The sequence below is a fragment of the Lethenteron reissneri genome, chromosome 41 (genome assembly GCF_015708825.2).
Source record: "Lethenteron reissneri isolate LAM-NWPU_2019-01 chromosome 41, ASM1570882v1, whole genome shotgun sequence".
NCBI lineage: Eukaryota > Metazoa > Chordata > Hyperoartia > Petromyzontiformes > Petromyzontidae > Lethenteron > Lethenteron reissneri.
This window is the reverse complement of record NC_083819.1, coordinates 5,286,726-5,314,592: the sequence shown is the minus strand read 5'-3', so window position 1 is coordinate 5,314,592 and position 27,867 is coordinate 5,286,726. Positions and strand designations below refer to the sequence as shown.

Sequence of the window (27,867 nt, the reverse complement as noted above, 5' to 3'; positions counted from 1 at the left end):
CTCACGGCCAACACAGTAACGATTATCTGAACCGGTCCTGGGCCTCCCCTAGGTCGGCTCAGTCTCAAATGAGTACCTGATGCGGTGTGTTAAGCATCTCTACTGGGCATACGAAGCCGTTTGGGCGTGGTGCTGAACACGCACTCCCTCGTGCACCGTGCTCGCAAACAGCACTTGCCCAAACAGCCTGTGAAGGCTATACGGGGTGGGGGGGGGGGGTCTTTGGCTTTGTCTTTGCAGACGGGTGCACTGGTCCTATCGTTGCCTAAACGAGTTAAATATATCCCACGCCGGGCGTGCGTTCAGAGTGAATAGGTAAATATATAAATAAATGAGCCATCTCACAGCCACGAAGCGTCGAGTTTCCGCGGAGGCAATTCATTCTCGCCGAGGCGTGGAAGCGCGCCGCGCTTGCGTCTCTCTCCGTCTCGGTCTAGACCCCAGCTAGACGAACCCTCCTCTGCCTCTCTCGCTCTCTCTCGCACGCCTACCCCTCCACTCACTCGCCTACCCTTCCCCCCCACGCCTACCCCTCCACTCGCCTCAAGCACAATCACCGTCATCTGGGAGTGTCTCGTCACTTGTTCGTTCTCACCGTTGGTAGCCGCGATGTGAGTATCGTTGGGCAGGTGGAATTTACAAATATTAAACGCGTTCTCTGTGTTCTCTGTATCTTCTGTATACATTGTATGGTATTTTTTAATTATTACACATTTTTTTCTTCGTCATTGCTTTCTAAATTGATTTTTTCATGGATCTTTTTAACTTAACACAGTCATTTCAAATAGATAAGAAAATAATTGTATCGCTAATTTAAGACGTTTTAATACGGTTTGTAAATATACAACCACGGTTCTATGTAGGATGCACAATAGAGTACTTCGTAATGATTTATCCTTCCATACTCAAATATAATTCTAAAGTAAAGTGACAAAACATTGCATGCCCATACATATACACATATAAATACAAGTGTTATATATTTACCCTTTAGCTCTGAGCTTTATAGCTTATCGGATTCCTCCAGTCTAAATACATATTCTGATTCAACACATCACGTGCGCTCGTGTCTGCTGATGCTGCTGCTACTGCTGCTATTCCTACTGCTGCTATCACTGTTACTGCTGCTGCTATTACCATTGCGCTGTTACTGCCGCTACGTATCGCTGCTACTCAAGCTGCCGTTACTCATCTGCTGTTACTGCTGCTGCTGCTGTTGTAGTAGGAGTTCCTACTGCTGCTACATACATACATTCTACGTGTATATGTCTTCTCTTTAGCACTGAGCTTTGAGCTCATTCATTCAGTGCGCTCTGGTTTGTTTCTACCGCTGCTGCTACCGCTGCTGCAGAAGCAGTTGCTCCTGCTGCTGCTGCTGCCGCTGCTGGTCGTGATACAGCTACCGCTGCTGCTGCTAGTACTACTGCTGCTACTGCTACCGCTGTTGCTAGTGCTACCGCTGTTGCTAGTGCTACCGCTGTTGCTAGTACTACCGCTGATATACTACCGCTGCTGCTGATAGTACTACTGTTGCTAGTGCTACCGCTGGTAGTACTACCGCTGATATACTACCGCTGCTAGTGCTACCGCTGCTGCTGATAGTACTACCGCTGCTGCTGCTACTGCTGCTGCTGCTAGTGCTACCGCTGCTAGTACCACCACCGCTGCTACAACTACCGCTGCTAGTGCTGTCGCTGCTAGTACCACCACCGCTGCTACAACTACCGCTGCTAGTGCTACCGCTGCTGCTGATAGTACTACTGCTGCTAGTGCTGTCGCTGCTAGTACTACCGCTGATATACTACCGCTGCTAGTGCTGCCGCTGCTGCTGCTGCTAGTACTACTGCTGCTAGTGCTACCGCTGCTAGTACCACCACCGCTGCTACAACTACCGCTGCTAGTGCTGCCGCTGCTGCTGATAGTACTACTGCTGCTAGTGCTGCCGCTGCTAGTACCACCACCGCTGCTACAACTACCGCTGCTAGTGCTGCCGCTGCTGCTGCTAGTGCTACCGCTGCTAGTACCACCACCGCTGCTACAACTACTACCGCTGCTAGTGCTGCCGCCGCTGCTGGGGCAATGAAGTGGCAGGCGGTGCTGGTGCTGCTGGCCGTGGTGCTGGTGTACCTGGTGGCAGGTGCTCTAGTCTTCCAAGCGCTGGAGCAGCCGTTTGAGATGAGCCAGCGCTCGTCCATGAACGCCGAGAGGGTGGACTTCCTCGTCAAGCACGAGTGCGTGAGCCGACACGAGATGATGTCCCTCATACAGGTGAGCAGTGGATGAATGAGGAGATGGAGGCGAGTGACGACGTGGAATTGGTGCTGTGTGTTGTGTTGCCGTTACCACGCACCTCCTGATTAGCACGGTTGGCCGCGTACGGTGCGAAAGAAGTTCAACGTAACGTGCACGCGACTCCACGCCAAGCTGTGTGAGGTCCTGTCGCCTGAGCCGAGCGTGAGCCTGGTTCGTATTTGCACGGGCGACTGCCTGAGAAGCCCTCTGGGGTCGTTTGTATGTTGTCCGCAAGGTGGCCAGGAGATGGCAGTGGGGTAACCGATTATTGCATCTGTCCGTGCGGCGCTCTGCGTGTGTTATCAGGTCGCGTGCGACGTGTTTGGGGGGGTGGGGGGTGCCTCCGGCTTCTCCCGGTTCCGTCGCGCATGAAGCCAAACGCCCATTGATGGATGTAGCCACCGAGTATCCGCCATGTAGGTAGCGGGAACCTTCCGACAAAGAGTCCAGAGACTGCGTGAGGCTTTCCTTGGTTAAAGGGTTCGCGGTGGAGCAGTGGGTGCATTGTTGATGGTCGCGTGCACCATCAAACCCAGCGAACCGAGTTTGCTCCCCGACCACGGCTAACACCGATGGCGAGTGATATTCCAATCAGACCTGCTCCCCCCCCCCCACACCTCTCCTCCAACACACGTTAACGAGACTGGCGAAGTATGGTCAAACAAACCCCACGACCAACACACAGCATGGGGAGGCCTTCATCCAGCAGTGGATGAACATTCGGATTACAATTAGTATTCATTTGAGTTATTGGATTGATTGAACTTGTCAGTACCACGCAAGGTGGCAGAACGTGTTGCGGTACTACCCTCCTGTATTGATATAGCCAGCCGCAGTGAACCACGTGACACGCCTAGAAACTTTTCAAATGAATGGGGCTATCACATCATTAACTTTTACTGCCCATAAAAATACATTATTAGGCCTGCCAGTGACGTTTGGCCACCTAGGATGCTAATGATCTTTGCTCCTGCTGAAGATTGTCCAATCAGTCTTCCCGTTTCCAACGAGTAACTGGAGTCATACTTTGGTCAATACGAACGTGAAATACATTTGGTAATTGCCACCACGACCGTGTCCAAAACTAATTTGTATTCATAAAGCCGTGGTACCCGTGGCACGCCGAGCGCGTGGGGAGTAGCGGCAGGGATACAATTGACGTGGAAAGAGCAACGGGGGGAATTGAAGGGATGTCGGGACAAAGGTACCCAAGATGGACAAAGAGGGTGGTACGGCTGAAGATGAGCAGCAGGGAAAGAGAAGGAGGAGAGAGGCGTAGGAAAGGGAGGATAAGGGCAGAAGGAATTTATGTAAGGGGACGTCCATAAATTACGTCACGCACCTAGGGGGGGAGGGGGGTCAGACATTTGTGACGATGTGTGACGATGAAAATGAATATAGACAACACGTTCTACTTAATTAAATAGACTTTTTAATAAATGTTTGCTCCTACAACATCAGAGTGCAGCACCACATTAAATACGCACTACAATGACAATAGTTTAAAGCGATTTGAAGCATGTTTTATTTGGGGGGGGGGGGGCAGAGCTTTATGGCGTCATATTTGAGGGGGGGTCTGACTTTTGTGACGTCGTGTGACGAAGGGGGGGGGGGGGGTCAAAAATTGTCCAAAATAGCGTGACGTCATTTATGGACGGCTCCTAAGTATGAAAAATAAGAATAGGTTTTACGCTTTCTGGCAATAAAACGGGTGTTGAGATGTTCAAACACCAAACAGAAACCCTTTGCAAGGAATCAAGTTCGCATTAACCACACACACTCGTTGTGGTGAAAATGTAAACACACATGCTCTGATAATTATATATGGCATCGTCTTTGAAACTGATTGGCCTACACCAGGGCCTCGTCTCACCAGTGTCAGACCACAAGCATACGTGTGGCTGATGCGAACATGATTCCTTGAAAAAGGTTTATATTTGCTGTTTGAAACTTCTTAACACCTCCTGTTTTATTGCCAGAAAGGGTAAAACCTATTCTTATCTTTTCATACTTTGATACTCGCAAAAAAAGCGTCCGTTTTTTAAATTAATTTACGTATGTATTAATTCTAGATTTGAAGCTTTCGTGACTGCAAGGATTCATACTTTTAGGCTTTTTCGATAAAGTCACGTAGGTAAAAAATAAAAATAAAATTAATAGAAGTAATAATATAAATAATAAATGACGTATGTATGTTCGAACTTCTTTCGCACCGTACGTAGCCAACCGTGCTTATCGGTGGTGCAGGGGTGGGGACAACAAGCTAAACACAAAAAAGCACTTCTAGAGAATTGAATGACCCGGCCAAGATATCTGGAATGAGAGGGAAGGAAAGAGAGGGGCTAGAGTAAAGAAAGGAGCAAGCAGAGAAGTGAGCCTCAGTCTGGAAACTGATTTAATTCATTAGCTCTCACGATCCAAGGCCTTGATATAACAACCAAAAATATCTAGATGTCATCAAAACCATTTCTAAAATTGGGAGCAGCTGTGTTGAGACTGCATCAAGAAAACAAAAATACAAATCACGAGTCATGCAAGGAAATGCGCTCTCACGAAGGCTACATTTCAACAGAGAAATGGGAAGCATTCGAGTTAACGATGTTACATCCAGGCATGGTGACCGGGTGGAGACCCTAAGAGGTGGGGTAGACTGTCAGGACAGCTCTCGGGGGTCGTCGCTGCGTTTCTCGACCGTTGTGGTCGCGATGGTGAGGGGGGCATCAGCGGCTTTGGCCGTGATGACGTCTTGATCCCGAACGCATTAACCGTGTCACATTTTCTCTACGGCAGTCGTTAGTCTTCTTGGTTCTTTCGGTAAAGTCACGTAGAATGGAAATAATAAAATAACAAAAATAAAACATTATGAAATAATTATCACGACGTTTCGGCCACAACGCAAGCAGCTGTCCTCAGGTGAAGAACAGGTCTGTCGGGGGGAAGACAGCGTCTGAATGGGCACGACCATGCTTGGCAGCGTATATTTAAGCTGGGATGGAGGGGGGAAGAGGAGCACCTTGACAAAATAATTTGCATATCAAGAGGAATTTAGCATATTTATGGGAAATTCATTGTGTCGCCGGGCATTTCTGTGTATTAATCCGCATTCATCTCCGCATCTGTTTGTGTCCGCGGCACATCCACGCACACGCAGCACGTGAAAGATGCCATCAGCGCCGGCGTGGACCCTCTCGCCAACAACACGAACCACAGCAGCAGCCTGTGGGATTTAGGAAGCGCCTTCTTCTTCGCCGGGACGGTGCTCACCACGATAGGTGAGAGCGACTCGGCACGCCTTCCTTCGCAGGCACCGTTTCCAACATTGGAACGAATCTGGCGTGGGCCCTCTAGCCAACCGTTCATGAACAACAGCAGCAGCCTGTGGGATCTAGGAAGCGCCTTCTTCTTCGCCGGGACGGTGTTCACCACGATAGGTGAAAGCGACTCGGCACGCCTTCCTTCACAGGCACCGTTTCCAACATTGGAACGAATCTGGCGTGGGCCCTCTAGCCAACCGTTCATGAACAACAGCAGCAGCCTGTGGGATTTAGGAAGCGCATTCTTCTTCTTCTTCTTTGCCGGCACCGTGCTCAACCACGATAGCTGAGAGCGACTCGGCACGTCTCCTTGACAGACTTGACAGACAGACACGTTCCACATTCAAACACGACGACGACAACAACACAAATCAAAGCCTCACTTGATACAGCAAATCTGGCTGTGACGGTCCCACCTGATGACGGAGACTTGTGTTGCCTCCGAAACGTCGTGATTTTTTTATTATTTTATTTTTTTATTAATTTTAATTTCATTTTTTACCTACGTGACTTTACCGAAAAAAAAAACTAAGAGTATGAATCCTTGCAGTCACGAAAGCTTCAAATCTAGAACAAATCAAAGTATTTCTGAACACGGCCCATCGGCCGCCACGGCATTTTAGCCCCGGTGATTCGAGACAATCGCCAACAACTGCAGAGCTGTTTCGACGCACAGTGTTTCTTGAATCGACGCTGGTGAACTGCCGATTGTGCAGGTTTACGTTAAGAGCAGCTGCTCAGGCGAGGGGCAGTCTGACCAACATGGTCACTGTTGGTTAGACGTCATGGTCACTGCTGGTTAGATGTCGTGGTCATTGGTTAGAGGCGGTGGCCCAGCAGGAGTGCATTTGCCGCCCGTTGCAGAGGTTAGCGGTTCGAATCCATCGACTGCCCTGGTTATTACTGTGGGCCAACTTTGGCATGTGGTTGGAACCCTTGGACCAGCAGCGTGGGCCCCACTGTGACCCAAAGTTCCTCGTTTACTCGCCAGCAGGCACTTCTTCACACTTCTCTGCGCACTTTTCTAAACTAAAACTATTAACGCATATGTTTTTATTTTACCAGGTAAGGCCCACTGAGAAATGTAGCTCTTTTTCAGAAGCGTGCTTGGCCACAAATGATAGCTCAACGAGGTGGTTTATCATGCGGAAATTTTATAGCAGCAAAATACTCTGAGCGCATGTTTCTAAATGTGGAGGGAAAAACTGGGGGACCCGGAGAAAAAAAAAACACAAGACCACGGAGAGAAAATGCAAACTTCAGATACACCGGCTTTAGGGTCGGGATCGAACCCACAACCTCCTGTATACCAGGTGGGGTACTTAACATCTCGGCACCGTGGCCAGATGTTTTCAGCTGTTTTTACATTTCCTTTGCTAACATTCATGTTTCTGATCCATATTTCACAACAGATAATATCCATCTTCTTGGTTCTTTCGGTAAAGTCACGTAGAAGGGAAATAATAAAATAATACAAATAAAACATTATAAAACGTGACTTTACCGAAAGAACCAAGAAGATGAATCCCTGCAGTCCCGAAAGCTTTAAATCGAAATTTAGATAATATGCATTGATAATTGTTTTCTCTCTAGGTGCATATGTGGGTGGCTTTTCATTATTACGTTCCGCTTATCGCACACGCCACGGAGAAATCGATCCTCATCCTTAAAACAAAGTAAATATTGGCGGGCATCCGCTCGGTAGTATTTTTTAACGCACAAAACTCCAGGGATGTGGAGAAAAGCGCTGTCAAACCCACAAAAATAACATTTTCTGAGTGCCACGGCTATAAACATTTATGACAGTTGCAAACTCACGCTGGTGAATGGCTATAGGATAATGTGGAGCCATTGAGTTGCTCTTCCATGTTAAATCTCATCGCCACGTGGCGTAAATGCACACATTTCTCCAACAAGGTGCTATGAGCACTTTACGCTTTCTAGAACTACGCTTTAACCCTGGAGAGTGCAATGCCTGCATCCGGTGTGTTTTGTAGAAGCATTTATTTCCCCCGTGTGCAAAGACATTTGTGAGTACGTGTATTCCCACATGCACAGAGGAAGCCCAGCATCCGGACCACAAATCGTTACCCATTGCCCACAGATAATGAAGGTCAAAATTAGGCTAATTCGAAATTTACCCGAAAGTCACTCAATTAGAGTCAGTTTGTAATCACCAGAGAAACGCCACAGCGCTCGAATTGTCAACGTTGTCGGTTTAATCTCCAACACACAACCGGTGTGCCGAAGTAGTAACCAATTGGCAACGTTTTGTTACCATGACAAACCTTACTAATTGGCCGCGTCGGGTGGTGGCAGGTTTAGTGGCACATTTATTTTTACGCAATCTAACCCCAAAAAAACCCTTTTAATATGGATAATATTGGTCGCGAAAGACTACGTGTTAAAATACTCAATGGGAATTATGCACAGCAATCATCGCCGCCTACAGACAGACCAATGCCCCAGGTCACTCTTGCAAGTGCGACTCAGCCGTCTCTGGAGTTCTCACCACGTGGTGAAATAAAATAAACTTGAAAAACGCAACTTGAACCTCCCTTTTGCTAATCCACTGCTAGATGCAGGCCTCCCCATGCTCTGTTGGTCGAGGTGGGGGGGGGGTCATTTGACCATACTTCACCATGCTGACCAGTGGTGGTGAGTGAAAAGGGAGAGGTTCAGGATTGGTTCAGATATCACTAACCACTGATGTTAGCCAGCGCCTGGAATCAAACTCAGGTTGACATATTTGTAGGTATGTACGTTGAACTTCGTTCGCACCGTACGTAAACCAACCGTGCTAATCAGAGGTGCGATGCGGAGAAAGAACAACAATAATTTCTAAGGAAATGAGTTTTAAATCCACGTTTAAAAGTACATAACTCCAGTGGCTTCCTGATATCGGAAGGGAGAGCGTTCCAGACGGCCGCAGGAGCGCGTCTGAAGGCGCGCGATGCGGCGACGACGGTCTTTGTTCGATGGCCAGCCAAGAGCTAGCCACGTAACCACCGCTCACTCGTGATCCCCTTACTCATAAATCAAACGGAAAGCACCAGCGTCCCGACCGCAAGCTGGACCCCCATGCCACCCACAATTAAATGCGCGAATGGTCACGTGGAAGTGGCACGCAGCGGACCGCTTCTTGCAGTGCCCGCGCTGTCGGGCGAGCGCGGAGAAAGATGTCCGCGGGTCACGTTTTTCTCGAGTTACCACGCCGCGTGTTGGGTGTCGTAGCGGTGGTAATGGTGGGCTCGGCATTCGTCCGAGATGACGGACGATGATTCGTGGCGACTGCTTCCCTGTCAACCCACCCGTATTCTTGTGCAGGGAAATTGAGCTTTTAGGTCCGTACGGTGTACAGCCGTTCCGATACGGGCAATTTAATTTAAGTTGTTTTGTCTATTTGTTTGTGTTTCTCCCATGTGATGGGACTTTGTAGGATGAACGTTGAGATTGATAAGGGCACTGGGTGACCAATAAGGTCTGAATTGGTCTGTAATAAGGTAGGCACTGATAAGGGGTTGACAGGTTTGTGACTGCGCACCCTTCAGATGGCAACACACCTTCGCAATGGTATAGCGCGATCCGTTTGTAGATACCCCACTAAAATAATCGGGAGAAATTACCACAGTCCTGTACGTATGGGGAGAATACTATTTAAATTAAAAGCCTCGACACATCGCCCACCGATCTCAATAACAACGTAAATTACTATATATATTTTTTTTAACTCTCGCCGGATGTACTTTGTCCAACGTAGCCACTGTGAATTGCTTTACAAGCCTTCCGTGATGACGACACTTACGCCGAGGTCACCGATATCTTGCGGCACACACACACAAACACAAAGACAAAGATCCCCCAGTGAAGTTTTAACAGACTGTTGGGGCAAGTGCTGTTAGCGGGTAGCTCCCATGAAGGCCGGCATGGCACACGAGGGGGTGGGTGGCCAGCACCTTTGTCTCCCCAGTGGCGATGTTTACACACTGCACACCAGGTACTCATTTTAGGCTGAGTCGACCTTGGGGAGGCCCAGGACCGGTTCAGATAACCGTCGCCGGTGTTGGCCGTGAGCGGGAATCGAACACGGGTCGTCGGGTTCGTAGCGCAGCGTAGCGATCACCGCTACACTATCGCAGCACGCGCACACACACACACACAAGGTCTTTGACCTGGCCCTTAAAAGAGAAAATATCCAGAGGCGAATGCTGGGGCAATGCGATTGCTCCATCTCCGACGAAAAAAAAACAATCGAAAAACGTCTCCTCCCATAACACCCACGCGTCACGGCACGTGGGACCCAGGTTCAACCGATTTAGCACGTGGGGGCATTCACAACGCTCCACATGGAATCGTAGAAGCCCTGGAATGAGGCCCGTGTCTGTAAGTTCATTTCCTCTCTGCGGAAACATTGGTAGCGTAATAATAGAATCCGGTTCATGTGCGTGGTGTTCTGAGTAGCGCCAGTATAGCGTGTACCATCATAACCCTGGCAGATTCTGACAACTGGGTTTATGTCAATGGATCACTCTGTACATCTGTAATGCTGCTAGTCTTTAATGCAATAACTAAACGCCGATTGCTTCGTATGTCTGTAGAACACACCGCAGATGTGTTTATCATTCCTCCGACTGTTACATTCTTAATTTATGTACGAGCGGCAGTGTGCAGCTGTTACGACTATATTTAAGGATTTCAAAAATAAATCTTAATCTTTATTTTTCATTCGCAGAGTAAAACGATACGCAGCTGGCAAACAAGCTACACTTTTTCGAGCGCATATACAAGTCGTGAGCACAAGCGATGATTGTCTTTCGTGAACAAGATATTTTCCTTTTTGATATATATGTGTAAGAAAACGGAATTTCTTGGACGCTTGCACACATTTATACTTTTTCTTTTTGAAATCCCAGGATTATTTTTTCACACCTTGTCGTTAAGTGGCAAGCACCGGCGTGACCCCATCTTGACCAGACGATGATGTTACTTCGCACAGACTGGAGCCAAACTCCACGGCGGTATCGCAAAGTTCCACGGCCGACACCCACCCCTGGCGATCAGCGTGTCTCTACCGCTCTATTTTTATATATATATAAGAAATGTGGGGCACATTCACACTCATGGCCAGATGGCACGGGGTGGCCCAAGGTGGCCGAGACTGTCTGGGCTTCAGCGTAAATTATTATCCCTTTCATGTGCCCCTCTGCCCCCTGACCCCTGCTCGCAGACCTCTGCCCTTTCAGTTTCAAATGTCCGCGTGCCCCTTTAAAGCTGACAGCCACACAGTTGCGAGTGACCAGTTTGTCCAAGTGTTCACTCACTGTCCCCTGGCTTATGGAGACCTCTTGCTGCGGTGATTGGGTGGATTAGGATACCAGCGTGCGTCGGCGCTGGCACCGTCGATATCTTGGGTTTAAATTTGTGGTTCAACCGCCCTTGGTTAAATCAAGTTGTCAAGCGGAACGAGTTCATGGTCTCAGTGCTCTCTCGCCAAAAAACGGAGGATCTTCGAGATGGCGAACGCAGCCCGGAAGTTGATCTTGGGATTGGATCGGGAGCCGGTGGAGGGAGCATAGTGCGGTGTTGGGGGTGGCTTGCTCACCACATTTGCTGGCGTGGGTGAGCAATCTGGCGGCAGCGTTTTGAATCGTCGTGGATTCATGAGGGATTTGGTGAGGCCGTAGTGGACGAAAAGGTTGTAGCAGTCACTGGCGTCGCTTGGGTCACTGGTGCAAGGAATGCAATGGGGCCCCTCGTGTCCCATCACTGCGCGCACTTCTACCGATACAGGCCGAGGTTCCTTGATGTCACGTGAGCAGGTCACATGACACCCCCGGTGTCATTCGCTCCCCCCCAAGACTAAAGAACTTGACATTGGTGCCCCTCCCGAGTCTGCCAGCACTCCAGGCCAATTTCCTATGTTGCCTAAAGCTGGAACTGCCAGGGCCCCCAAGCCATCATCGTAGCCTGGCACCTGGGCCCCGCCAACCCGTGGGCCCCGGTGCAGTTACACCACCTGCACACTCCGCACCTCCGGTGCGAAAGAAGTTCAACATCTTCTTGGTTCTTTCGGTAAAGTCACGTAGAATGGAAATAATAAAATAATAAAAATAAAACATAATAAAATAATTCTCACGACGTTTCTTTAAATCGAAGTTCAACATGCACACACTCGATACTTGATCCGTCGTCGGCGATGATGACGCCGACGATTTGAGGGCGACAAAAAACGATGACGACGGTTGACGACGGTCACGATCGATTATTCCGTGTTCGCGTCCCTCCGTGTCGTCGCCAGGCTACGGCAACGTGTCGCCCAGCACGGACTGGGGCCGCATCTTCTGCACGGCGTACGCGCTCGTGGGCATCCCCATCTTCGGCTTCCTCCTCGCCGGCGTCGGCGACCAGCTGGGGACCATCTTCGGCAAGGCCATCGCGCGTGTCGAGAAGGTCTTCATGGTGAGCCCCCTCCTGCTGTGACGCTCCTCCATAACGTCACCCACTCATAACATCGGCATTCCCTACTTTCTTGAATCGTGTTGTTTATTCATACTGGAGGAATCCGATGAGCTACTAAGCTCTTTATCAGAGATGTCCAGTAGTTTTCACAGATGAGCGTTTTCCTCTATGGTGGCCTTTTGGCGTCATCTGGTCGAACACCATATGAGACTAGGCTCTAAAGAAAGCTGTCTCTGGTGTGGACCAATCAGTTTCAAAGTCAATGCATAAATTATCAGAGTACTATTTTTTGTTTGCATTTGACTGCAAGTATTGTGGTTAATGTAAGCATGATTCCTTGCAAAAGGTGTCAGTTTTGTTGCCAGAAAAAAAGGGGAAAACCCTTATTAGTAATAATACTTTTGTTCTAATTGTACTCTCTCGTATTCTCGGCCCGTGCGTGCGCGCGTGGGCATTTGTTCGCCGGCCTCCAGAAGTGGCACGTGAGCGCCACGTGGATCCGGGTGATCTCCACGATCATCTTCATCATGATGGGATGCGGCCTCTTCGTGGTGCTACCCACCATCATCTTCATGCACATCGAGCTGTGGACGCCGCTGGAGGCCATCTACTTCGTGGTCATCACGCTCACCACCATCGGCTTCGGAGACTACGTGGCAGGTGGGAACGCAGAGGGCTTTTGCTCCTCACCGAACGCTCACCGGGGCCCCGCTGGGGTACGGCACGTGGATCGTAGCCGTGGTAACGCTGCAAAACGTAGGCACTAGATTTAACCCCCCGACCCCCCCCCTTCCTTGATCTATCGGACCCAGAAGCAAGAAACTATTAATCACGTACGGTCACCACATTGTCTTATGCAATAGATACATAGATAAATAAATACATGGTTGTGCATTTCATTCAGTATAATTTGAACACAGCCACAATGGTATTTGAAATTAATTGCAAAGGTCCGTGATCTGATCAACAGTCTTCACGTGGTCGATTGTAGAGAAACCTTTCCCAAACCCTGCCTGCTCCCGTGGTCGGCTGGCATCTAGTGATCATCATTGTTCTGTCCCCCAGTTGGATGCAACTGGGAGTATCTGATGCATGGTTCTTGAGTAATATCATGGGCACAGCTGAATGGAAGGCCATGATCGCCTGCGTCTTTGAGAAAGGACGTGGCACGTAGAGAAAGGGAGTGTGCATTTCAATTAATCTCAACGCACGTCTTTGTGGGACGGTACGATTAATCTTAATCCACTCGGAGAGAAACTTCCCACATCGTGACAAACAACACGTGTAACTGAACGACAACGCATCGGAGAGCAAAGCGTAGATTTTCACTTCATGAAGAGGATACAAATGTAACGCCCTCCTGCTTCGGGTGAAATAAGGGCGGCGTCTTGAGCAATTAGCGCGTTTTGGGCAAGTGTTTCTGTCGCGTCGAGACAGCTGTTTCGTCTCTGCTCGGTGCTTTTCAGAATTCAGTTAGGAAGGCCCCCGAAGCGCTACGAGCAGGAGTGAAATTCATCGGGGATTTTTAGGAATTGATGGGTTTGCCCGTGGCTTCCCGAGCCAAGCCAGATCATAAAACAGGAATGAGATATGCTGTTGAACTGTGCACGCGTGTACACGCACAGCCCCGTTGGTCAATCCACTGCTGGATGAGGGCCTCCCCACACCGATCGGGTCATGGGGGGTTATTTTGCCATCCCCCAAGCATGGTGCTGTTTCATTCAGACGCTGTCTCCCCGACAGACCTGGTCTTCACCTGAGGACGGCTGCTTGCGTTGTGGCCGAAACGTCGTGAGAATTATTTTATAATGTTCTATTTTATAATTTTATTATTTCCATTCTACGTGACTTTACCGAAAGAACCAAGAAGATGAATCCCTGCAGTCACGAAAGCTTTAAATCGAAATATTTTGCCATACTTCACCACGCTTGGTCAATGCAGGTCGGTGAAGGTGTAAAGCATAGAAGTGCAGCATTTAAGGTCGAGTACAACGATGATATTTGCTGCACTTCCCTCCTCTGCTCACGACATAGACCCTGCAACCTATAACACCTGTCATGCATGGTGGTCGCCCATCAAACAGAGGCATGTCTATTTTTGAAGTCTGAAATTAAGTCTAATCCATTTTTCAATTACGAGTATATCACATTGGCGGTCTGGTGGTATTATCCACTTATTTCAAAACTGATTCCAGTGCAGCATTGTTCGCCATCATAGCAGGCCGAAATGCATTTAGATTAATTACAACTTGTTAGTATTTCTTTATTTGTTTATCTGACAGACAATTAAAAACCATCAGTGGTTTCAGATGCCGGCTTGAGGATCAGACAGGTTGGGCGGTTTCAATTCCTCTCCCACCCCCAACCCCCTTGTCGGTCTCTTGAGTAATGAAAGTCATTTGGATGAGCGTCCCATACAATTGTAATGGCTAGATTTGAAGCTTTCGTGACTGCAAGGATTCATACTCTTAGGTTTTTTTCGGTTAAGTCACGTAGGTAAAAAATAATAAAATGAAAATAATAATAAATGAAAATAAATCAATTTACTGTATCAAGTATCATCTTGACACAGTAAATTTAGCTGTGACGCTCCCACCTGAAGACGGAGACTTGTGTTGCCTCCAAAACGTCGTGATTTAATTGATTTATTCTCATTCATTATTATTTAATTTTTATAATTTTTTTACCTACGTGACTTAACCGAAAAAACCTAAGAGTATAATTGTAAAGGCATCTACGGGGCAGTTTGGGAGGAGGGGTTGCTGATCGCTCTTTCAGCCGATGAATTCCCTCCCACCGCGTGCTGACGTCACGCAGAGAGCACTGGAGTGTAAACCAGATTTAAGACTCCGCAAAAGACACAACAATAACACAGCTATCCATTTTTAAATCGATACGGGTCCGCTTAAGTGGTACATCTTGCCGTGTGGGTAAGTAACGGCAACGACAAAAAAACACCGGGCACGAGAAAGGTGGATATCTGGTGCAATACGACACGGGCATGATGCAGCCCCATGATCTTAGCATCTCAGTCCCGGGCCACTTCCTCGCCCCACCCTCTCCAGTCGCTCCAGTGGAGCAAACGCGTGAAAGCGATAGCTTCACCTTCCTCGCGTACGCGTCTTCCTCGGCCCCGTGTTTGACCACCACGTCAAATAGAACAACGTTGGGACACGTGAAACAACGGTTGCCTCCATTGCTGACGGTGGCCCGGGTTCAAAGCCAAACCGGGGGAAGGTCAACAGGTGGCCTCTAACCTCTGAGTACATCGAGGACCGCACGGTAATGAATGCCGGTGTAACAGGCTGAAATAACCCCTGCCCCGATTAAACCCGGGTATAGTTTGGCCCAGGCCAGAGTCTACCCGGGGGGATAAAGTGTCCAAGGCTAAACTATACCCCCCGGGGGGTTAAACTCGACTGTGCCAGACCATACACCCCTCCAGGCCAGAACATGCCCCATGTGAAAGTTCAAACGAACTTCAATCGATATCTAAAAAGAGTTTAAATGGAAGTAAAAATCTCGATTTGATCAATTGAAGCATTTTTAGGGTTAGGGTTAGGGATAGGGATAGGGTTAAGGATAGGGTTAGGGATAGGGTTAGGGATAGGGTTAAGGTTAAGGTTAAGGATAGGGTTAGGGATAGGGTTAGGGTTATTATTAAAGTTTTTCTGGTTGAAGCAATCAAAGTCTATGTGTTTACAGTTTTAAATAAAATGTTGGAAAAATGTAGTAATTCATGTGTATATCGCTCAACACTATTACTATCATGGGGGTATGATTTGGCCTAGAGGGGTATAATTTGGCCTAGGCCATAATATACCCGGGTATAATCTAGCCTAGGCCGTTTTAACCCCGGGTATACTACGGCCTGTTGCACCGGGCCACTGCATAACGACGTTGAATCGTAACAACGGGCAGTGTCGGCGCACGCCTAAGATCCAGCGCCGCGGAAGCGAGGGTCGGTCTATCACGCACGAGTTGCGAGGCTCACTTTCCGTGGCCACTGAGGTGCCAAACCCTGGCTTGCCGGGAAAAGGCTGGCACGTGCATGTCTAAAATCGAATCGGTAGTCTCCACATCGCAGGGATGTGTTGAGCAATCATCAGGCACGTCTAGTGTGCAACCGCGTTAAGTCAGGGATAGCGGCAGAGGTCGCCAACGGGTTTTGATTCCTTACCCGTACCCGTACTCGGTCATACCCGGGTATCGGGTACCTGATTGCGACCTCTGGGATGAAGCCATGTTGCAGGCGCGGGTGGGTTGATTCTAGGAACTTGAATTGTGAGAAGAGACAAGACGTTGGGAAATGAGTGACAAACGGTGACTCACCAGTGACTCACGGTCTACCCGTACCCGTACCCGGCCGCACCAGGGTCGCAAACGGGTACCCGTACCCGGCCGGGTACGGGTAGCTGAGTATCGGGTAGGGTTCGGGTATCGGGTACCCGGTTGCGACCTCTGGATAGCGGCCAACAACTGAAGAGTCGAGCGGCTCTTCCGCACTCATTACGCACAGAGTGCTTGCCGCAAATGAACCGCGATGCCTTGCTGATCTGGTCAAGGAGCATAAATCGTCACGCGAATTCCGCTCATCCTCGCCACGGCTTTTGGCTAACCATTGAACAAAGACGGCGGTCACCGCATCGCGCGCTTTCAGGTGCACTTCTGAGGCCGTCTGGAACGTTCTTCTTTCCGATATTAGGAAGCCACTGGAGCTATGGCACTCATTCAGATTGAAAACTCCTTTCTTTAGAACTGCTTTTTGCGTTTAATTTGTTGTCCTTCACCCCCACGCCTACGATTAGCACGGTTGGCTACGTACGGTGCGAAAGAAGTTCAACATACATACACTGCTACACATACGTACGTTGCGACAAGAAACAAACCGCGCCGGTCCGGCACGGTTCGCGTCCGCCACTATAAAGGGCCGCGAGAACGCATCAGTGTTGAGACAGGCCTGACTCTGACCCGTGCCATTGTGCCGCCGTCCACGCTGCGCTTGCGACGACAGGCGGCAACCGCGACATCGTGTACCGCGAGTGGTACAAGCCGCTCGTGTGGTTCTGGATCCTCCTGGGCATGGCCTACTTTGCTGCCATTCTCAGCATGATCGGGGACTGGCTCCGCAAGCTGTCGGAGAAGACGCGCAATGAGGTTCGTGCGTGGACCCCCCCCCACACCCCCCCTGTTCTATACTCCGCACACCCGTCCTCCATTCGGGGCGAACCCTGCAGACACTAGAGGCCGCTGCATTCCCCACCGCTGTGAAAGATGACCAATGCGCGCGAGTCGAAATTGCGGACTCTGAATAGTCATGGATTCGCCAAGGGGTGGTGTTGGGGGGTGGGGGTCACGTACCGTCACACTCCAATTTTGTAGCACAATTCGATCGTGCATTGTGTTTTTGTAACAAAAAAACTGTATAGAATTTCTCTTTCCAAAACCCATTATTTAACGAGGTTATTCATAGACAGCCAGACAACAGTATTACACCCCCCCCCCGCCCCCTTAGTATTGGACCATCACGTCTTATAAATATTAAACATTTCCAAAAATACAAGATTTTTTCTGACACCCCCGTCTGCAGCAAAGCAATCACCCTAAGTGGTGCGCCGCTGTAAATTCACGACAGGCTAACAAAGACCAGCGGCCTGCCACGCTGCCTCGTGTCGGCGAGAGCGCGTGCAGGCATTTCGCAGACCGAGTGCCCTGGCCGAGCGGCGTGACGCCCCAAGTATATTTTCGGTCATTGTGCATTCGCAACATCAACGCCGCTCTTTTGGTGAGAGGGGCAGGGCAGTGCAAATATCTCTCCCCCCGGGGTGGGGGGTGGGGTGGTAAATCTTGACCTTGCTCGCTGCACTGGCATCGGTGTCTTGAATCTGCTGTGTGCGATGGTTGTTTGCGTGTTGCGTGGGGATTACCGCATTTGGAGCAAGATATTGGTCGTGAAAGCCTACGTGTTAAACTGACATTGCTAGCCATACAAATATATGTTTTCCCGAGTATTGTTTAATCGAATAAAGGGCTCTGTACAGTCCTTTAACACGGTAAGCTATTGAATATTATAAATAAATTTTACCAGGTAAGGCCCACTGAGCTATGTAGCTCTTGTTCAGGCGCGACCTGGCCACAAACAACAGCCCAACGAAGTGGTTTACCACTCGGAAATTATTGGCAGCCAAATACTCCAATCACGCGTTGATTCCAAATGTGGAAGGAAAAACAGGAGGACCCAGTGAAAAATCCACGCGACCAGCAAATGTACAGGCTTCAGTGTCGGGATTGAACCCACGACCTCCTGTTTACCGGGTGAGGTAGTTAACATCTCACCACCATTTCGCCCTATCAGTTACATGCTGCATGAACGTCACTCCATGGTGTGTCGGCCGTGGAGGTTGTATAGCCACATCAGTCAATACTGATGTTAGCCGTGACCGAGAGTTGTACTCCGGTCGCCAGGTTTGATAACGCAGTGCGCTAACCACTGCACCACCGCTCCACTGATTGACTCTTATTCTAAAAGGTTAGGAAACATTTGTGTTTACACGTGGATTATGTTATCGGTAGCTGGCAGGAAAAAATACGTTAAAATATGATCAAATTGGCCTCTTTGTTCTGGTTTTGGGCAACCCAATTGTCAATAGGGTAAGGTCCTAATAGAAAGACAACTTCATCCTAAACTCATATTTGATATTCTTTCCTCCGACAGACATAACAGATATGCATAACCACTTTCAACCTACGCTGTAAAGTTTCAGAGAGTGAACTGAAATTTCCGCGAGTAGCGGTCCTGTCGGTGAATCCGTTGGTCGTGCCGCCCCACCCCCCACCAACTCCCTGTGTTCCGCGGTTTTCCTGTCATCCCTGCGCAGATGGGCGGCATCTCGGCGCACGCCTCCCAGTGGACGGCCGATTTCAAGGAGTCGGGAAGCCGCTTCACGGGCGGCATTCACGACAAGCTGAAGGCGGCCAGCACCGCGCTGCCTGGCCAGCGAATGCCGGGCTCCTTCAAGCGCAAGCCGAATGGTGCTGGCGCCGCGGACGGCGACCAGCTCGATCAGCTCAGCGGCGGCGAACAGTCTGGCAGCGAGGGCGCCGCTTCTCCTCCTCCTCACCCCCCTTTTCCAAATGAGAACGGCCGGCCAGGACGATACGGCCCAAGCCGGCACGGGCCCGGCGTTCTGGCCCGGCTGGCAGAATCCAGACTCGCCGGACGACGCCGGCGCAAAAATGCTCACCAAGGCGCTCGGCCGGAAGGCGTCGACTAAGAACCCGGCGGCTCACGTCGGCAACAACGGTGCCGTGGAGCGAGAGTCGCCCGAGCGCAAGCCACCGTTCGCGCTTCCCGAGTCGGACCTGGACGACGCAACGCAGACCCCGGCGCTCGAGAGGGCCAACCGGAAGGGGACGCGGGTCAGGGCCGGCTTTGCGGATGACGAGAAGGAGCCGAGAGCCACGGCTGTGTGAAATTTACTTTGTAGACAACAGCGTGTGTGTTTGCCGTCACTCACTCCCTCTTATTTTCCACTGCACACCCGAGCAGGTGACGCGGCCGTGCCAAGCCACGGGCTGGCTGGGGAGGGGCCAGGTTGTTTTCCACTGCAGAAGCTGAGCCGTGCCATTGTCATTGCACGCGGTTATTGAGTCGAGACAATATGTAGGTGACGCGGTGATGCTGCATTTGAGCCCTACTGATTGACGTCGCACGCGATGAATGCGTAATTATCTCTGGCCCTGCTTGGCCCCGAGCCAGATTCGTGTCTCGCGAGGCCAGCGTATGTCACCGATTTGATTCCGGCTCGGCACGCCAAATAACCGGTGGACAAAAAATAAACCACGCGTACAATCAGGGCACCGCGCCGCTATGGCTCGCACGTGCCAGTGGGAAAAATGGGTACGAGTGACGTGATTTATTAAGAGTGAGTGCTGTCTCTTAGAGGCCGAGTGCGACGCATGCTGGCGCATTGCATGGTGCCCATTACGACGTGGTGCTTGCTGCGATTGCCAAGCGTGGCCCCGCTACCTTCAGCGAGAGGTGCGCAAACCCTTCCGGAAAGCGCCTCGGTTTTGACCTTCTTGCGAAGGTCAGACTTTGTTTACTCATTTCAAGAAGTTAGGAAATCATCGTTGCCCTGCACGGACCTGTTCGTCAGCTGGGTGCTGATGGTGAATGATGGGGGAACTACGGTTTTCAGCCACAGTTTTAGTTGTCCCTTAAATAAGTAATAGTTAAAAAAACAAAAAAAAACACGCTTTAATGAAATGTACCCTACGAGTAATGGAAGAACTCCACGACTCCAGAAAGTGGCCCCGAGGCTTGCCATGACGTAAGGGACCGTGGTGATTTACAGCCAACGTCAGTTGAGCGTGGACAATTAGACCCAAGCCGAAACATAACATGTAAAAAAGATTGTAAAAAAAACGTTTATTTTATTTTTTATGATAGAATATAGTATTGTCATCAGTATGACATAAGTATACCAAGTTTGCAGTCGATACCACCTTGGTAAGTGGGTTAAAATTGAGTTACAAGATTTGAGGATACAACGACAACAACAACAGAGTGAGTTAATAGAAAGCGTGTAAAAAGAGACATTCTCAATTGCCTCCCAAATTGGATTTAAAATGCATTACTCGATGTAAGGTGCTTTGTTGCAAGTATTATCTGGGGTAATGGGAGGGATATGTAGCCTGGATGAAGGCAAAACACGAATAATGCAAAACATGATAGTCAGGTTGTAAATTTTTTGTTGGTTTATCGCCGTAGAATGGCGGTGAAGACGTACAACACTTCACCTGTTTTTATTGCTCATTACAGGACATTAATCCCTCGTTTAACGCGGCAGTAGGTGCATTCCTGAAAATCACCGCGTTAAGCAAAGGGACACGCGAGCCAAAAAAACAATTTCCTCGTAAGAAATCATGTAAAAGATGTGGTTTTGCGAGATACGATGTACGCAGTAAGACGGCGTGACGAAAGAAGCGAGATGAGGGTACGCCTGCGTACTCTGTCATTCCGCGTGCATACCCAGAATTCTCACAATCCCACAGCTGCCGCAGCTCAAGAAAGTAGTTCGTCACTGGCCGCTCAGAAACCGCGTTATAACGTTGCGCGTTCCTCCTAATAATAATTTAAATTTACAACGCGCATTTCATCCTGGGATCTTAATGGAAAAACCGCGTTATATCGAAGATGCTTTGAGTGAAAACTCGTGAAGTGAGGACTTACTGGAATCGGTTTACTTCTTCGCGTGCTTGCATTCATGTGCGCTACAAGACACTGACCCTCGACGAGTGAAGAGCAGCACATACTTAAAGGAGTGTGAGTGTAAAGGTATTTTTGTTGTACATTTTTCGGATTATGTGCCCATAGATTACCAAGAGCAGAGGAGAAACTCCTCTGATCCGCAGCGGTGTGGGGCACGAACACTGAGGATCACTATTATCCCCAGGAAAAGAAACGTGGATAATTTTGCGGATAATAGGACGCATTTCCCATTCAAGCACCTTTTACCTGCGATTCTTTTTTTGGTGGATAATAGGAGTGACGATCTATGTTCTCGATGTGCATGCTGGGAAAAAGGGGCCGGTGAATAGAAGAGCATACCGGGGAACCGGGCCTCTAAAATCAGGATGGGAAAATCCACGAATAATAAGAAAAATAGGTGATTTAATTTAGTTGTTTTTCACTTTTTTATTTTATTATTATTTTCACCTACGTGACTTTACCGAAAGAACCAAAGAGTATGGATCCTTGCAGTCACGAAAACTTCAAATCTAGAAGAAAAGTAGGGTTGCGGATGTGAGGAGGTATCCTGTAGTTAGATTGTATGAGCGGTGGGAACAGCAGCAATCGGGAGGCTCGTGAATGTGTTGATTAACGAGTGGTGCAGGTAAACTCTCAGCAGGGAGCGGAAGGGTTGCGGTTCTTGGAAGGAACGGGGGTCATGTCGACCGGCACATACTCCTCTATAAATATCACCTTGCACGGAGGGATCATTGAACACCATCGACATTTTCACGCGTGTGCAAGCGGTGCGCTAGCAGGGAGAATGGTGAAGCCTAACGTTAAGCTTTAATTTTAAAAAATGTAATACCAAAAGCTCGATTTTTTTATTCGTCTTCAAGAATCGACATTTTTACGTGCTCTTTCTGGGGAGAAGAGGCCGAGGAGAGGGAGATAATTAAGATTCGTACCCTATGGATGCTATTGAAAATTATGCTAAAGTGGAACGATCCCGAAGTAATGTAGCTGGATACTTTTCACCCATGGACAGTTACACCAATTGGGATATACGCATTGAAAATTTTATGAATGCGGGCAATCTTTGGTCTAATCATGGAGTGGCTTTTTACTCGGGTATAATACACCAAGTCGGACTGTAATTCCATAATTCCTTGCTCGGTGGACACTTTGTGCTCATAAAGAGACTGTGGTGTCAGAATTACTCAGACGAACCGAATGTTTAGAGCACGCTGAGATTGGCAATGCTACATACAGTTCCGTGTATGTGTTAAATCATTGACTAATCCATGAAATAATCTACAGTTTCTCAATCTATTGATAAACTACCTTCAGCAGGACACCCTGTATGTATCGCTGTATTCTCCGGAGGATGATATGCAATTTGGCCCCTGTGTTATGAAGGAAATTTGGGGTTGTGTTAAACTTGGGCATATGTATGTATGGACTTCTTTTGCACCGTACGTATCCAACCATGTGAGACCAGATCTGTGTAACTTTATCGACACAAGTTTGGAGTGCATTTTACTTTCCGGAGCATCTTATAATCCGGTGAATACGGTATTAGGATAAATGTTGTGAGGTCACCTGAATTGTGGGACTACCCCCCCCCCCCCTGTAGCGCTATGCGTTATTGCACTATTCAGCCTCTTTCGTTATTCGCTCATAAATGTTTTTTTTGTAATAATTTGTTTTTATTGAACTGATGTACATTGTTGCTCGTGTTATTGTTGCAATGTAATATTGCTGCACAATAATTGTACCTTACGACACTGTGATTAAAACGCACAGATGTGAAGAGACTGTGGTTTTTAAGGGTGGATTTTTTAAAAGTCATCATCCAATCACACAGGGAGCCTTCAATCGTGGAATGATGCCTCAATCATCATTTTATTCAGAAAGAGTGAAAAATCAACTTGAAGAACGACAGGCCCATGAAATAAAATAATTTTTGATACTTTGTTGACAGTGGTGCATAAGCACAATTAACAAACACAACTCAACATATTCCTCAATCAAAGTGTTTTGCCTTTAATGAAGACAAATATGATCAGCAACTTTTTGATTTAAAGCTTTCGTGACTGCAGGGATTCATATTCTTGGTTCTTTCGGTAAAGTCACGTAGAAGGGAAATAATAAAATGATAAAACAATAAAAAAATTTCACGACGTTATGACTGCAACACAAGCAATCATCAAATTTGAAAATTTTCTTGCTGTGGATTTCACACCTGATGATGATTGCTTGTGTTGCAGTCGAAACGTCGTGAGAATTTTCTATAGTTTTATTTTATTATTTTATTATTTCCCTTCTACGTGACTTTACCGAAAGAACCAAGAATATGATCAGCAACGCTTTGGGCAGTGGAAATGATCCGTTTGATATGTTATGAAGAAGGGCTATTGCCTTAAACGTCGCTGGTTATATTTCTTTTGCAGAAATATGTTGAACTTCTTTCACACCGTGCGTAGCCAACCGTGCTAATCGGAGGGCACAGAGTGTTATTGACGAATGTGTTGATTTTGTTTTACATATCTATTAGCCTATCGCACTTTATACACATTCCTGCGGAGGGAGCTGGTAGGAACGTTGGGTTGCTCGGTCAATGGCCAGGGTCAACGGCGGCGTGGTGTATTCCGCAAATATACCCGACTGTGAGGGCGGGTACAAGCCGGCGTGAGTAGGTTAAAAGTTGAGTTGTATAAGGGGACCACGGGATGACCAGCCCCTCCCCACCCAACCCCACCCCTCCCACCCCCCACCCAGCCCCTCCCCACCCTCCCCACCCAGCCCCTCCCCACCCTCCCCACCCAGCCCCTCCCTACCCTCCCCACCCAGCCCCTCCCTACCCTCCCCTCCCCACCCAGCCCCACACTCCCCACCTAGCCCCCCCCCACCCTCCCCTCCCCACCCAGCCCCTCCCTCCCCACCCAGCCCCTCCCTGCACGACGGACACAATAATCCCCTGTGGGCTGGTGTAACCAGGAGGTTCCTACCAGTATGAATTCTTCAGGAAGATTCGTGTCAACATAACCTCTCTTTCTCGACGTGGCCACGTCCTTTCCCAAAGACGCTGGGGGCCGTGGCCTTCTGTTGAACTCTGCCCATGACATTCTTACTCAAGAACTTTGCATCAAATACTCTCAGTTACATCCAACTCGGGGACAGCACATTAAAGAAATTCGAGGCAGGATTTGGGAAAAGTTTCTCTGCGATCGACCGCTTGCAGATTGTTTATCAGATTACGGAAATGGCGATTGAATTTCATTTACCATTAAGTAGGGTATTATTTTTTTACGAGAAACGCTGCACAAAACAAGCTTTCCACATTGGCGTCTAAGCAATCCATTAGCCGCCCGTCTTAGTTAATTTGTTATTCAATGCGCATTTGCGTTTATTCTATTATTGTGAACATTGTGTCATTTCTAATGTCAATCTTGGCCAGATATCAGCTAGTGCTCAACGAAACGAGGAAGACGAAAGAAATGCCCCAACATTGAACAGTAAAGCGCAAGGTCGCATATCCGACTGGCTGAGGACTGAGCGTGTATATTGGTGGGTATGCGAACGGATCGGATACGTGAACGTCTCCAGAACATTTCGGTTACAACACTGTGCACAAATACTGCACTGAGTGTGAGCGCTTGACGGATCAAGGCAGATATATGACGGTCGCATATGTGACGTTGTACGGTATGACCACTCTGAACATATCTCAGGGGTGTCAGGATACCAAATTCACCCGAATGGGAAGTCGTCAGATTGATTTAAAACCTCCGCGCGTCTGTTCACGCAGCAGTACACACGGGTACACCACGTGGTTCATCGGATGGCAGTTCCTGTGTGGTGGGGTAAAGTGTGGGTACTCCTGTCCGGTCAGCATGGAAGAGTAGGCAAAATACCCCCTCGAGGGGACTCTTGAGAGCCCATCTAGTGGAGGCCCTTCCCCAAGCAATTGCAGGGCTGCACCTTGACCATGGGCTGGTTGTCAGATCAGAATATGTATTTACACTGGAGGAATCCAGTAGCATACTGGGGCTTACCCAGTCACTATTTTGTAGGGAGCAAATTGTTTTATTTCGGCATTTATGTGTATGCATGCACATATATATATACAGACATTTCACATTTATTGTCATATGCATGACTGACAACAGCTGCCATTCACCATCAACTGATGGTAACATGACCACAGCGCTTGTGCCAGGCTAGATGCACTTTGAGGTCACGCCAGGGCGATAGGAGGTCATGGGACAGACCCGGGTGCCATGGCTTGACTGACTGGCTCAGGACCAGCTCCCTACCGCAACACAAACGGTTACACACACGCACGCACACATTGTGGGTTGGGTAGCGGGCGGGGGCAAATGCCCCTTTTACTTACCCACCGAAGTTGTGCTTCAGATCTGATGCACTAAGACATGGGCTATTGATTTGTATGATTGTATTGTTGCAGTGGCGATGACTGCCGAGCCAGGGCGAACCATTCAACCGGCGCGTCTCCCGGTATCGCACGCGCATGTGATTTATGGTGGCGCCTTACCCGAATGTGCAATGTCTGAGCATCAACGATGGTGGTAGGATTGCCAACCTGTCCTGGTTTTTACAGAACGTCCTATATATATAAATATATGTTTTAAGTACACGATATAGCTGTCCTGAGAAATTGGTAAACCGGAGATTTTTGATCTCCGGTTTACCAATTTATTTTTGAAAGCTACATGAGAATGAATTTCAATTTATTTTTGAAAGCTATGTGAGAATGAAATCAGGACAATACATTTACGTGTGTGTATGCTCGGCTCAGTTGGAGCGCCACATTTGGAGAGCAGTGCCGCTCGAATGGGTTCACAACCAACACCAGTGACGATTTTTTTAACCGGTCCTAGGCCTCCCCTAGGTCGACTCCGCCTCAAATGAGTACCTGGTGCGGTGTTTAAACATAGCCGCTCGGGAGACAAAGGCGGTCCACCGTGGTCCTGGGCACCCACCCCTTCGTATGCCGTGCCGATTTTCATAGGTGCTCGCTAACAGCACTTACCCTAACAGCCTGTTAAAGGATATTTGGGTGATCTTTGTCTTTGTTGGGTCCCACAAGTTGGGCGTATATGTCTCTCCACCTTCGGGCGGCATTCTTTAAGTTTCTTTAAAGGCTGCGACCTCTGGATGTCAGCCGCGCTTATTCCACGTGTGTGATGAGTGGCAGTGTGTGTACGCGCAGCGGCTAGGGTTGCCACCTCTGAGGTGTAAGAAAAAAACTGAGACGTGTGATGGAAGAAGATCTCACAATGCCAGGAGAGGGGAGACCTAAATGCAAAATGCATCGTCTTGACCGGTGAATTACACTGGTCAACAAAAAAAAAAAAATTTCTGGCCTGGACTTTTGCAGCTGTTTTAGACTAATTTCAGGGTGCTGATTCCAAATCTGATCTCAGATTTGCTCTATCACATCATTTTTATGCTATCGGCATACCCCATTTTCATTGATTTTACCCGAAATTAACTCTGTCACTTATGATTGCAAGTTGTTGCGAGTCAGTGACTGTTTTAGTGTTAAAATATGGTGCTGTATTTTTAGGATAGTGTGTTTATAATATCATTTTATGTAGATATCCACATTGAGTTAATATTTTTCTTCTGCAGTTTTTATTGAAAATGCAATATTTGATATCTCAAAAACCTGACGTGATAGACAAAAACTGATGCCAGATTTGGAATCAGCACCCCAAAATTACATTACAACTGTTGGAATACCTTATGGCAGAAAAAGTGTGTTGACCAGTATTATTCGTCCTCAGCTGACAGAAAACAGGAATATTAACGTCCCAGGAAGACGTGAGATTTCCCAGTACGTCAGCTATCTCAAAAAAGAGGACAATGTTGGGAAAACCAGGGGAGATGGTGACCCCAGCAGCTGGTCTGTACTGTACCATTAACGCTACTACCAAGCCTTTGCACTGTTTTATGTTTAGTGTCTTGCTGTCTGATGGAAAATCTCCTAATTGAAGTGCGTTTGGCTTTTGCCTGGGATAAAATTCCCAGTGGCGTCATAAAATATATTTTTATTGGCGGTACGATGGCCTTTAAGGTAAAGGATGAAGACATGATGGCATAGTGCAGTCCGTGTGTCGAAAGGGGCCCATTCCAGTAAACGTACAAGATTGTCCCAACGTTGGCATAAATATTGGAACCGTTGGACCAACGTTGACTCAATGTTGCATGTTCACTGGGATAACGGCTGCAAGACAAAAACAAAGATCCCCCGTATATTTTTTATGAATCCCTCGTATAGCCTGAACATACTTTTGGGGCAAGTGCTGTTAGCGAGCACCGGTACGGCACACGAGGGGGTGGGTGGCCAACACCACGCCTGGCCGCCTTTGTCTCCCTAGCGGCAATGTTTTACATACCACACCAGGTACTCGTTTGAGGCTGAGTCGACCTAGTGGAGGCCCAGGACCGGTTCAGATAATCGTCACTGGTGTTGGCCGTGAGCGGGAATCGAACTGGGCTCGCCGGGTTTGGAGCGCAACGTGCTCACCGCTACACTAC

The 27,867-nt window shown here is 48.4% G+C and overlaps 2 protein-coding genes across 3 annotated transcripts in view; one reads left to right on the top strand and one right to left on the bottom strand.

Moving 5' to 3' along the window:
• Nucleotides 1–2,263, bottom strand: part of LOC133352585 (tyrosine-protein phosphatase non-receptor type 14-like) — a 40,736-nt gene extending 38,473 nt beyond the window's left edge. The window contains exon 1 of the mRNA XM_061568324.1: nucleotides 2,128–2,263. The gene's annotated coding sequence lies outside the window, so the exon portion shown is untranslated. The remainder of the gene's footprint in view (nucleotides 1–2,127) is intronic.
• On the top strand, nucleotides 96–23,117 carry LOC133352586 (potassium channel subfamily K member 10-like). 2 transcript variants are annotated; one of them, XM_061568326.1, is made up of 7 exons: nucleotides 96–611; nucleotides 1,352–2,268; nucleotides 5,444–5,564; nucleotides 11,905–12,065; nucleotides 12,539–12,725; nucleotides 17,080–17,222; nucleotides 18,944–23,117. In XM_061568326.1, exons 2-7 carry the CDS (start codon nucleotides 2,080–2,082, stop codon nucleotides 19,337–19,339), a joined length of 1,197 nt encoding a protein of 398 aa, XP_061424310.1. In that variant the 5' UTR covers nucleotides 96–611; nucleotides 1,352–2,079; the 3' UTR covers nucleotides 19,340–23,117. The 2 variants fall into 2 exon arrangements, with proteins under 2 accessions (XP_061424310.1, XP_061424309.1); XM_061568325.1 differs by having other exon boundaries at nucleotides 1,226–2,268.
• The last annotated feature ends 4,750 nt before the right edge of the window (nucleotides 23,118–27,867 follow it).